Source organism: Anomaloglossus baeobatrachus, chromosome 1 (genome assembly GCF_048569485.1).
Source record: "Anomaloglossus baeobatrachus isolate aAnoBae1 chromosome 1, aAnoBae1.hap1, whole genome shotgun sequence".
NCBI classification, from domain to species: Eukaryota; Metazoa; Chordata; class Amphibia; order Anura; family Aromobatidae; genus Anomaloglossus; species Anomaloglossus baeobatrachus.
Window position 1 is genome coordinate 479,749,873 of NC_134353.1, and position 12,556 is coordinate 479,762,428.

The window sequence follows — 12,556 nt, forward strand, 5'->3', positions numbered from 1 at the left end:
TGATTTTGTTGCGAACCATGGACAAAGTAACATCAAGATCTCTGGAAGTGGACTTGTAACCTTGAGATTGTTGATATTGTTCAACAATTTTGGTTCTCAAGTCCTCAGACCGTTTTCTACTCGAAACCAAAGATTGAGTCAACTTCACCCCTATTTATCTGGTTTCAGGTGTGATTTTCATATTGCCTACTCCTGATACTTGAAACAGGGGAATTTGAATGAGCATCACAAGCTTGAAACAAAGTTATATACTCACAATTTTGTAAATATGCCAACAATTTTGTTCCCCACAATTTTGGTGTTTTGTGTGAAATTATGTCTAATTTCCCTTTTTTTCATTTTTTTGTTTTGTTCCAATACACACAAATGAAATAAACATGTGTATAATAAAACATGTGTAATTGCAACAATTTTCTGGGAGAAATACTTCATTTTTTGAAACAATTTCAAGGGTGCCATCACTTTCGGCTATGACTGTATGTACTTCTTTGTGAATTTATGCAGTGTCTTTTTTGGCCTAGAGAAAATTCAGATTTCTACTCCCAACAAGTTTGAGTATCAGTATCTACAGAAGCCGCAGCGAATGACCCACTTTGACTTGACTGTAAAAGCCCACAATGATGCCCATGTGGCACTCTCATCAGGACCTCATGATATGGCTGAAATGATAGAGATTGTTATTGGTGGTCAACAGAATGCTAAAACTTGGATTACAACCAGCAAAATGGGAGAACCTGTATCGGGTGTAAGCACTCCTGCTGTCTTATCTTGGGATGAGTTTCGAGCATTCTGGATTAGCTGGAAAAATGGTCTCATCCAGGTAAATAAATATATATTTTGTGTAAGAATTAGCGTTTAGAGATGGCATACTCATTATTGTTTTGTTATGTCTATTTGGCTGTCTTCTATGTTTCTTTTTTGACCACATTCAAATCAATGTTAACGTAGTAGACACGTTTCATGGGTGCAGACCACCCACCTCCCTTTCTTCTCTGTCTCCACCTTCCTCAGGTAGGACACGGCACCAAAGGCTCCAATGACTCTGTTATCGTGGAGTGGGAAGCTGGCAAGCAGCCGGACGTGAAGTTCATCGGCTTTTCGACTGGCTGGGGTTCCATGGGCGAGTTTAAAATCTGGAGGAAGGAAGAGACAGATGAGAACCACAATGAGGCCTTTACCCTTGGCATTCCACACAATGTAATACCAGGGTCCGAGAGAGCCACAGCTTCTATAATAGGTCAATATTACTATTTTAATTTATTGCGTTTGAATCAAACAAACAGTGCAAGTATTTGTCCTAGGAAATGGAAACTTATATATACTTATGCCATATTTATGTATAATTTGTGGTTGTAATACTATTCCACAAAAACAATTATGCAAAGTTTATGTATTAGTTTATTTAGAAATTAGTTAAACATGCTTAATATTTTACTAGTTTTACAGAGTAATTGAGCGCTATTTATTTACTTTACTATTGCTAAACTAAAAATTGGAATTGGTTAAAGGGAATCTGTCACAAAGTGTTTACAGATCTAGCAGTGCTCTGAATGCTGAACCCTGTATAACCCCACTCATACTACTGATTGGCAGCTTTCTATATACACTGTGCATTGACAGAAAGCTGAAAATCAGTGGTAGGGGGGTGGGGTTACATAGAACAGTTGACTAGGAGGCACAAGACACCTAGCACTATAGTGAAACTTTCCAGCTAATTAAACAATAAAATTATTGAAACAATAACACACAGTCTAGTAAGTTTAACAGTGCTGGAATCAGGGTCTCAGCCCATACATCATGCCACTCTCAGATTACATCACAAAAACTTGCTAACAGATTCCAATTAAGATCTGAGGATAGATTTTATATGTGCAATAATGCTGCCCCTTTGCAGTCAATGCAGTGTGGAATCCAGCACCATTTGGTTACACCTAGACATTTAGGTTGTCCTATGCCATTAAACCCAAGATCCTATCCCAATATGTAGTAGATGTAATGATAATTATATTTAGCAAATATCTCCAATTAGAAACGTAGTATAGTTCTTCTGATATAGTCATATCTCTAACCTCATCTTCAGGGCATTGCAGGACCTTAGGTATCCATGGTTATGACCACTAGCAACTAACTAACCTATATACATGGTCGTAACTATGGATACCTAAGGTCCTGCAATGCCCTGAACATGAGGTAATCAACATAGGGAATTAGAAGAACTAAGCTACATGTCTTATTGGAGTTATTTGCTTATAATTTTATTATTAGATGTATTACATATTAGGATAGGATCTTGGAGATGGTTCAGAATTTTGATATAGCTGGGTAATGATAAAATATAACTTTTAATAGTACATTAAAATTCTTTGGGGAAACGAACAAACATAAATGAACAAAACACACCAATATAGTAAGGCAATTGATATAGGCCTGAAGGTTTGATAACCTACATCAGTATGAAAAAATAGTGCCAACTATTGGGACTGATTAACACCAATTAGTAGATAACCTCTGTAAAAGAGCAAAGAGTGCCAATAGTAACTCTAAGGCCCCTTTCACACGTCAGTGATACTGGTACGTTTGTGCTTTTTTTAAACGTACCAGAATCACTGACATAAGCAGACCCATTATAATGAATGGGTCTGCTCACACGTCAGTGATTTTTCACTGAACGTGTCTCCGTGCGGCGTACCCGCGTGTGCGTGATTGCCGCACGGAGACATGTCCATTTTTTTCTGGCATCACTGATGTTCCACGGACCACGCAGTGGTGTGGTCCATGAAACACGTGCCAGAAAAAAACGTGCTTTTCAAATAAAAATCATTTTTACTCACCCGGCTCCAGCGATGTCCTCTGCAGCCCGTGCAGCCTGCTGCTTCTGAGCCAGCTCATTACTGTCGCGCATATTCATGATGCACGACACAGCCGACCTGGAAGCAGCTGCTGCAGGGGTCAGCGCCGGCCGGATGCTGCACCGTGGGAGCGATCAGCACCATGGACAGTAGGAGCGCGCACAGGTGAGTTAATCTCTAAGTGCAATCACGGGCCACGGAGAATGGAGCCCGGATTGCACTTAGACAACCCACGTGTGCCGTGATTCACGGCACACGGAGGGACATGTGCGTGTTTTACACGCCAGTGAAAAACGTCAGTGTTTTTCACTGACGTGTGAAACGGGCATAAGGGTATGTGCGCACGTCTCTGCGTTCTGTTCCACAGCTTTTATGTCACTGCATGTGCGTTTCAAAACGCAGCCGAAAAGCTGCGTTTTGAAAGCATTGTGCATGAGGAATTCATGCGTTCTGGATGCTCACTCTGGCATGGACAGAGTGGGAAAAGCATCCGGAAATCACAAAAGAAGTGACATTTTGCTTTTTAGAACGCAGCGTTTTGGCAAAATATTTCAGCAGCTGAAACACTGTGTTCTAAAACGCAATGTGCTGATGGAATTTGCACAATCTTCATAGATTGTGCTGGGGACGCAGGATGCATGCTTTTACGCTGCGGTGCAGAACACAGCGTAAAAGCATGAAAAAAGCACATGTGTTATGTTAACACATCCTAACACCCTTAGCAATAAGGCGCAGAAATCAGAACAATCTTACCGGTATCTCATCATAATCCGGAGTGAATGTCCTGGTGACTGTTGGATCTCCAAGGGGGAGCTATTGTGCATAGCTACACCATACCCCTCAATTACCGAACCGCAGATAGCGTCTCCCTATGCGTTTCGTTGTGGACTCATCAGGGGAGCTGCACTGGATCAGAGCACAAAAAACACCTCCTAGACAGAGGTAGGCGCAAGATCCAGCAGTCACCAGGACATCCACTCCGGATTATAATGAGATACCGGTGAGATTGTTCCGATTTCTACGCCTTATTGCTAAGGATGTTAGAGTTATTATTGGCAATCTTTGCTCTTTTATAGAGGTTATCCACTAATTGGTGTTAATCAGTCCCAATAGTTGGCTCTATTTTTTCATACTGATATAGGTTATCAAAACCTTCAGGCCTATATCAAATGCCTTACTATATCGGTGGGTTTTATTCATTTATGTTTGTTTGTTTCCCCAAAGAATTTTAATGTACTATTAAAAGTTATATTTTATCATTACCCAGCTATATCAAAATTCTGAACTATTTGGGGTAAATTGCTCTTGCGATTATTTTTGATCTTTGAGATGGGAAGGGTTACTTTAAGACTTATTTTTGAAGTGACATTTCTCGGAAACAATTTGTCAGTTAACATAGGGTTTAGATAGAAATTCTAGTTTGCAAAAAAAATAATTATTATTATTATTACTTAGTCCTTTAGTTTTATTTACAGACAATATAAAAAGTAAATCTTTTTTTAATGGATTTGCATACTGAAATATTATATTGTGAAAATTATAAATATATAATAAAACATGATAAATGTAAAAATGATGCTACTCACGTGTTTCTCTCATAATAGTTCATATCTGAAAACCCCTTCTTTGGTTTTTGATTATGCTTGAATTTAACCCTAGGAGATGTTATGGGTCCCACTGTAAGTAACCTGGATAACCTTCTCCGACTTCCATTCGGATGCGGCGAACAAAATATGATACATTTTGCTCCAAATGTATTTGTTCTAAAGTATCTCCAGAAAACGAAACAGTTATGCCCTGAAGTGGAGGATGAAGCAGTGGATTACTTGGTCCAAGGTAGGCTTAGGGATTGTATTAGTATTTTTTATAAAGTTCAATAAAGGTTCTGTAAAAATCTGTTAACTTTTATCTATGATTGTGTTGAAGCTTTTTTCCAGCATGGTTTCAAAAAGAAGCTGAAACTTCACAAATATCTGGGTGAATAAAGACCACCTTTTAACTTCTTTCCGTTGGAGTGTTGCTTCCATTTTTTCACTGGTTGTTTGTGGAAGTATTTCACCCGCAACAATAATACTGTGTTGCTATTTTCAATATATAGTCTAAATTCACCTCTGCGTGGCTCCATATGAGTTCAGAAGTGCTTTAAGATTCTTTCTACACACTGCTGTTTCAATACAATCAGTGGTTTATCCACTAGAGGACACAGACAGAAGAAGGCACCCTGTGCAAGAACAATATATGGACCATTTGCAGCTCTAGAGCTCACATAAATGCACAATTCCATCTGTTTTGGAGGTAGAAATGGGCCCCCTTACCTCCTGGACACCTGTGCACAGGTTGCACCAATGGTATGTCCTCCCCTGGTTTTATCAGCCAGAGATTATTTCTAGAAGACAACAGACCTTGCACTTTCCTAGTCCAACCATGCCCTCAGCACTGACTAGCAGTAGAGATGGGCAAACCCACAGATGTTTGGGTTTGGCAGGTCCAACTGGAGTAAAAAAAAAAAGTCTCTGGAGGACAACAGACCTTGTGCATCCTAGTCCAACCTAGTCCAACCACGCCCTTAGCACTGATTAGCAGTAGATATGGGCAAACCCGCAGATATTTGGGTTTGGCAGGTCCAGCCGGACTTAAAAAAAAAAAGTCTTATTCGGGACCAGACTTGAACCCGAACATGAGCCCGTATGCCGAGCCCTATCTAAGTCTATGGGGACCCAAACGTATGTTCTGTAAAATGGTGCTAGGGGGCTGCAAAAGGAAGCAAAACGGGGATTAGAACAGGACATTATACTTAACGAGTCTCCCGTGCAGCTGCCACACTACTTCCGGGTCCGCTCAGTATTTCTTAAGAATATTCACTGCTTCATGTAACATACCATTGGTGAAGGTCTGATTTCCTATTTAGTCAAAATGTCATAAAAATTCTGTGCTCTTTGGCTAATATGAGCAATCAGGGAATCCAACAGGCAACAGTTGATGTGAATGATGTATTCTTATATTCTTGAGAAGAGCACACCCGTCCTTTTCACTGACTGATAGACAACTGACTGCTATGCATCTGTATAGACTGCAGTTCATCAATCTCTGTGAAGAGGGCGGGAGAGGCAAGAGAAGCCTTTTCTGTGAATACATCTGACTCATAAACTATATTTGTGAACCTCACTAGATGTTTTATTTATCGCTAATTATACCTAGTGATAAAGAAAAATTATCATTACTATTTGTTCAGAAAGCGGATATTACTACATATATGATTAGTGATTAGCGTTTTAACATGTTTGTGAGTTGAAGATTGTTCATCAGTGGTTTATAAAAATTTGGGCATGTAATGGAGGCCTTCAGGGCCTGCCTTAGCCTGAATGGCGCCCTGTGTAAAACTGCCCTTTGGTGCTCCCCCTACTGATTTTTCACCAGTTTCCCAGGAAACAAACGAGGACAGGAGGTCATTTTTTATATATCCTAAGAAAATTGATCTCTTCAAATGTACAATAAATTACAAATTTGTGCTAGAGAATCTGCACCTCAAATCAATCACGTCTGATCTTGTTTTTTTAGAGGTCTTCCGATTTCAACAATTTATGCTGTATCCATAGATATTACACCCCACCCCAGCTCCGACTCCACCCGTCAAGCCCTCCACACTCACCACAATTCTTGGAAAAATGTATGTGTGTATATATATATATATATATATATATATACACACACACACACACACACACACACACACACACACACACACACACACACACACACACACAGTCATGGCCAAAAATGTTAGCACCATTGCAGTTGTTCCAGAAAATAAAGCATTTCCCTTAGAAAATTAATAATACACCCCCTACACTTTCCCTCTCCATAATATACTCTCTACACCGACCCTTTCCATAATCTCTCTCCCACACTACCCCTATTTATAATATTCCCCCACACACTGCCCCTCAGTGTACCTCCACACGATATCCCTGTGTATAATATCCCCACACACTGCCCCTCTGTAAGATATCCCACATACACACACACTGCTCCTCTGTATAATATCTCTCCCACACACACTGCCCCATGTATAATATACCCCACAAACACTGCCCCTCAGTAGAATATACCCACACAATGCCCCTGTGTATAATATTCACACACACACACACACACACACACTGCGCCTCTGTATAATATGCCCCATACTGCTCCTCTGTATAATATCCCCCCACACACTGCACCTCAGTACATTATCCCCCACACACACACTGCACCTTAGTATACTATCCCCCCACACACACACACTGCTCCTCAGTATAATATCCCCACACACACTGCTCCTCAGTATAATATCTCCACACACACTGCTTCTCTGTATAATATACCCCACACACAATGCCCCTCTGCATAATACCCCCAAAACACTGGTCTTCTGTATAATATCCCCACATACACACTGCTCCTCTGTATAATATCCCCACACTGTGCTCCTCTGTTTAGTATCCCCAACACACACTATTTATCAATATAATATCCACCACACACACTGTTCCTCTGTATAATATCCTCTCACACCCACTGCTCCTCTGTGTAATATCCTCCCACACACTGCTACTCTGTATAATATCCTCCCACACACTGCTCTTCTGTATAATATCTCCCCACAAACACTGCTCCTCAATATATCCCCCTCCACACACTGCTCCTCTGTATAATGTCCCCACACGTACACTGCTCCTCTGTAAATACCAACACACAGTTTCCATTTGTATAATATCCCACACACTGCTCCTCTGTATAGCATCCTACACACACACTGCCCCTCTATATATCCCCCACACACTGCAACTCTGTATGATATACACACACACAATGACCCTCTGTGTAATATCTCTCATGTACGCTGCCCTTTTGTACACTATGCCCTACACAAGCTTCCCCTCTTTATATATATCCTAAAACACAAAATGCTCCTCTGTATATCACCCCACACACACTACCCCTCTGTATACTATCCCCCACACACATTGTCTCTCTGTATAATATCCTCCTGGTATATATGTCCAAATCCTGGTATATATTTCTGCATCCTGGGCCCTTCCTGGTATGCATGTCCTCATCCTGGTTTATTGTTCCCTTCCTAGCATAAATGTCCTTTTCCAGGTATATATGTCCCCATTCAGGGACCCTCCTGGTATGCATGTCCCCATCCCAGTTTATTTGTCCCTATCCTGGTATATATGTCCAATCCTGGGCACCTGGTATGTATATCCCACTCCTGGGCACATTCTGGTATATATGTCCCCATCCTGGTTTCTGACCCCTTCTTGGTATATATGTCTTCCTCCTGGTATATATGTTCCCATCATGGTTTATTTGTCCCTTTCCCAGCATATATATCCCCATCCTAGGCTCCTCCTGATGTATATATATTCCCCTCCTGGGCACATTCTGGTATATATGTCCCCATCCTGGTTTTTGTCCCCTTCCTGGTATATATCTCCTCCTTCTTGTGTATATGTGCCTTTCCTGGGTCTCTCCTCGTATATTTGTCTACTGCAAAAAGAAAAGAAAACAAACATTTTACCCACCCTCCCCGGCTCCCACGTCCTGCAGCGTCCTCTCTGAGCAGCGATGCATTTCAGCTGGATATGTGCCCTCCACACATCCAGCTAAAGCCGCGGCTGGAGTCAGCGGCTTCCCCCGTGGCTGGAGTTAGCGCCCCCCCGCGGCTGGAGTTAGCGGCCTCCCACCCCCCTGCGGCTGGAGTCAGCGCCCCCCCCGTGGCCAGTGTCAGCGGCCCCCTCGTCCCCCACGGCTGGAGTCAGAGGCCCCCCGTGGCTAGAGTCAGCGCCCCCACTGCGGCTGGAGTCGGCGCCCCCCCGCCCCCCGCATCTGGGGTCAGCGGCCCCCTCTGTGCCTGGAGTCAGCGGCCCCCCCACCCCCCGCAGCTGGTGTCAGCAGCCCCCCCCCGCGGCTGGAGTCAGCGGTTCCCCCACCACCCCCGGCAATCTTCAGCTCATAGAGCGCCTACCTCTCCCTGCCGGATGCCGCGCACTCGCATGCTCCGCATTGCCCGCAGCACTGTGATGAGGTGCAGAGTGATGACCTCATCACATTGGGCTGCGGGATGACGCGCCACCTTTCTGCTCTGCTCCATTCACAGTGCCTCCCCCACCACATGGCTAATTTGCATTCGATGCCCTACAAGGACTTAGTCATGTGCAGACTGCAGTTGTGGCTGGAGCGACACCGCCGGGCCCCTCTGTTGGAGCTGTGACTGGGGCTCGGTGAACATGGTGGGCCCGGCTGGCCAGGGGCTACATAAAGCTAAATAATTAACCAGCGACGGTTACAGTTAAAACACAGTGCTGGGACCGGAGGAGCCAGGAAATTTACGACTTCTTACCTCTCTGCTGCGCCTCCCCCTGAACCATGGCTGTCAGCGCCCTGTGCGACCGCACAAGTCGCACATACCTAAAGCCGGCCATGGAGGCCTTTAGGCTACGTTACCATGATGGGCTTTCAGTGAGATTATGATGTTGCAGAATTTCTGCGCCGATTATTTAAATTAGGCTCCTTGTGTTTTTACATTTCGTATTTATAGCATTTTTTACCCTGCCTTTTTAGTCTTCTTGGTGTGTCAAGCTTTAAATAAAGCTACTTTGTTTTTGATACTTGCTAGTATTTGGTTTTACAAAACTTTATTGATAAGCTTAGGTGTGGATTACATGTGTTTTTGATGTATTTCTGAAAATATGAAGCATTAAAACTCACCAAAAGGTTATTGTGGGAACATAGCCTTAGGCCACATGCACACATTGAGTATTTAGTGAGTTTTTTACCTCAGTATGTGTAAGGCCACATGCACATGTTGAGTATTTGGTGAGTTTTTTACCTCAGTATTTGTTAAGCCAAAACCAGTTGGAAAAGTATAATAGAAACACGGGTACCACTTCTGTATTTATTACCCACTAGAGGTTTTGCCTTACAAGTACTGAGTTAAAAAACTCACCAAATATTCAACGTTTGCAAATGGCCTTACAAATAGTGAGGTAAAAACTCACCAAAGACTCAATGTGTGCACATGGCTTTACAAATACTGAGGTTAAAAAACTCAAATACTCAATGTGTGTATGTGTCCTTACAAATACTGAGGTAAAAACTCCCCAAATACTGAACGTGTGCACATGACCTTAAAAATAGCCCTTGTTATCAATATTTTTTATGTTATTATCTTGTTTCTGTTCCTAGTAACTTTATGATGGACTCCTTGTCATAGGAGTCCCATTATTAAACAATCTTATTTTATTGAACCTACGTGTGCAGATGTCTTCTTTATATATAACTTGTGGAATGATTTTCACGTCTTCTCATTGCAGGGTATCAACGCCAGTTGACATACAAAAGACAGGATGGCTCATACAGTGCATTTGGAGAGAGGGACTCTTCTGGAAGTATGTGGTAAGGAGGAAGTCAAAGCATCTACACAAACTCTACTCTCAACCACTGTTTTCATGCTCATTATTCTGTCCTTATTTTCCAGGCTTACAGCCTTCGTGTTGAAATCATTTGCACAGTCTCGTGGTTTTATCTTTATTGATCCATTAGAGCTTTCTGCTGCAAAAGAGTGGATTATCCAGCACCAAAAGAGAGATGGCTCTTTTCCAGCCATGGGGCGAATTCTCAACAAGGATATTCAGGTGAGAAAATGTCTGGATGTAGAACAATTCAAAAAATAAAATCGTTATAGGACAGAGCAAATGTCATGTTCTGTCTGTATAATAATTATTCAAATAATCAAGTTCACTACAAAGACACAATTATATGATCTTTTTAAGTTTAGGTCCATTTACTCTGTGTGGTGTGTAGTGTTAAACATGGATCATTGTTCTTTAATAGCCCATTTACACAGGCAAACCCCACTCCAGATGTGCACTGAATGGCCTGTAATAGATTGCTCACTGTGCATGGGTTGCCATTGTTCTCAGCAGCACAGGATGATGTGCTGCTTAGTACTATGATCCATTGCGAATAAGTGTTTTGCAGCCTGTTCAGACTGTGTATTATTGTGAATAAATGTTCCTAGGAACACTTGTTCAAGATAATCTTGCAGTGTAAATGGTCTTTTAGCTATTACAGTTTTCTGAAAACCACTGTCTGGGTGTCACACTCGGGCAAGGGAACGCCCGGCGCACAGTGCAACACTGGCGTTACAACGGGGAGGGAAAAGGAGATGAGGCCCCTGACAATAGGGATCAAGGGTTGGAGGAAACGCCTTACACTAACCTGTGTCTGACCCCTCAGCTCCCATGATGAGTCCGTCCCCTTGTTGCCATCTTGTGCCTAGTCCATAACTGACCCTCCACTCAACCTGTATAGTGCCAAGGCAGATGAGTGCACTAGATGTAACCACTACTGTAATAAAACACAGGGAAGGAAGACAGACAGGGGGACATAGACCAAAGGATATGCACCAGCTTTTGCAGCCAAACACCAAGGCTGCAAGAGCCTACAGGTGAGCAACTTAACTGCTGCAACCAAGGACCAATGTGGCATTCGGCATGCCTTCAACAGCTTCCACAGCCTTTTTCCTTCAGCAGTGGCCAAGTCAGAATGCTTCTATAACCGGCATCAGGTGATGGAAAATGTGACTATTAGAAGGGAATGGGTGTGGTCACAAACTGGCTGCAGCTGAAATTAACTATCAGCAAGGACAAAGCCCTTAACTCTTGCTGCACTAAAAGAAAACAAAAATGTTTACTATCCAGATTCTGACAAGGCAATGTGAGACTTAAGCTGGGTTTACACACTGCAACATCTCAAACGACATCGCTGTAACATCACCGGTTTTGTGACGCAATAGCGATGTTGTTTGCGATGTTGCAGTGTGTGAAACCTATCAGCGACCCGGCCCCTGCTGTGAAGTTGTAATCGTTACAAATCGTTCAGGACCATTTCTAGGTCCTTTGTTTCCCGTTGTGCAGCATGCATCGCTGGAAAGTTTCAGTGTGTGAAAGACTTTGCAGAGACTTTGTTAGCAACTTCCCTTTCAAAAGGCTGCTTATCAACGCCCCCAACAACCAGCTAGGTCGCTCTGCAGGTCCGGATCGCTGTTGCGTTGTTGGCCAGGTTTGCCTGTTTGACAGCTCACCAGCGACTTAGCAGAGACTTAGGGAGGTCGCTGTTACGTCACAAAACCGGTGACATTACAGCGATGTCCTTTGCGATGTTGCAGTGTGTAAACCCAGCTTTAGATCCCAATCCTGTCATACGTCTCCCAAGGACCAGAGGCCCTCGTGACACTGGTCAGTTCATTTTGCATACTACTTTAAAAGGTCCCCCACATCTGGTATTTATCCTAAGAGCTAAATTTCACTTTAATCCTTTTGAAAAACCTTTTCCAGCATAACCCAGTATATTGCAAATAAAAATAGATGTTTGGAAAGACAAATCCAGTGTGGGCACTGTATATTACATTTTGTCTTTTCTTTTGTACAGGGTGGGAACCATGGAAAAATTGCTCTAACTGCATATGTTGCAGCAGCTTTGCTGGAGACTGGAGTCACATCTGAGGTAAGGGCCAAAGTAGATAATTTAAACGTGCTAAACATATAACTTATTCCTACGAAGTATTTGAAAAAGAATAGAGGACATTACAGACATGGCCATCGTGTTCCAATACATCACATCTTGTTATATAATATAGAATTACAGCTGTTTCA

The 12,556-nt window shown here is 42.6% G+C and overlaps 1 protein-coding gene across 1 annotated transcript in view; it reads left to right on the forward strand.

Annotated features, from left to right (window-relative positions):
- Window positions 1–12,556, forward strand: part of CPAMD8 (C3 and PZP like alpha-2-macroglobulin domain containing 8) — a 299,461-nt gene that overhangs the window by 200,264 nt on the left and 86,641 nt on the right. The window contains exons 24-29 of the mRNA XM_075314975.1: window positions 522–820; window positions 1,012–1,237; window positions 4,509–4,685; window positions 10,214–10,295; window positions 10,378–10,534; window positions 12,333–12,407. Coding sequence (XP_075171090.1) covers window positions 522–820; window positions 1,012–1,237; window positions 4,509–4,685; window positions 10,214–10,295; window positions 10,378–10,534; window positions 12,333–12,407 — 1,016 coding nt within the window. The remainder of the gene's footprint in view (window positions 1–521; window positions 821–1,011; window positions 1,238–4,508; window positions 4,686–10,213; window positions 10,296–10,377; window positions 10,535–12,332; window positions 12,408–12,556) is intronic.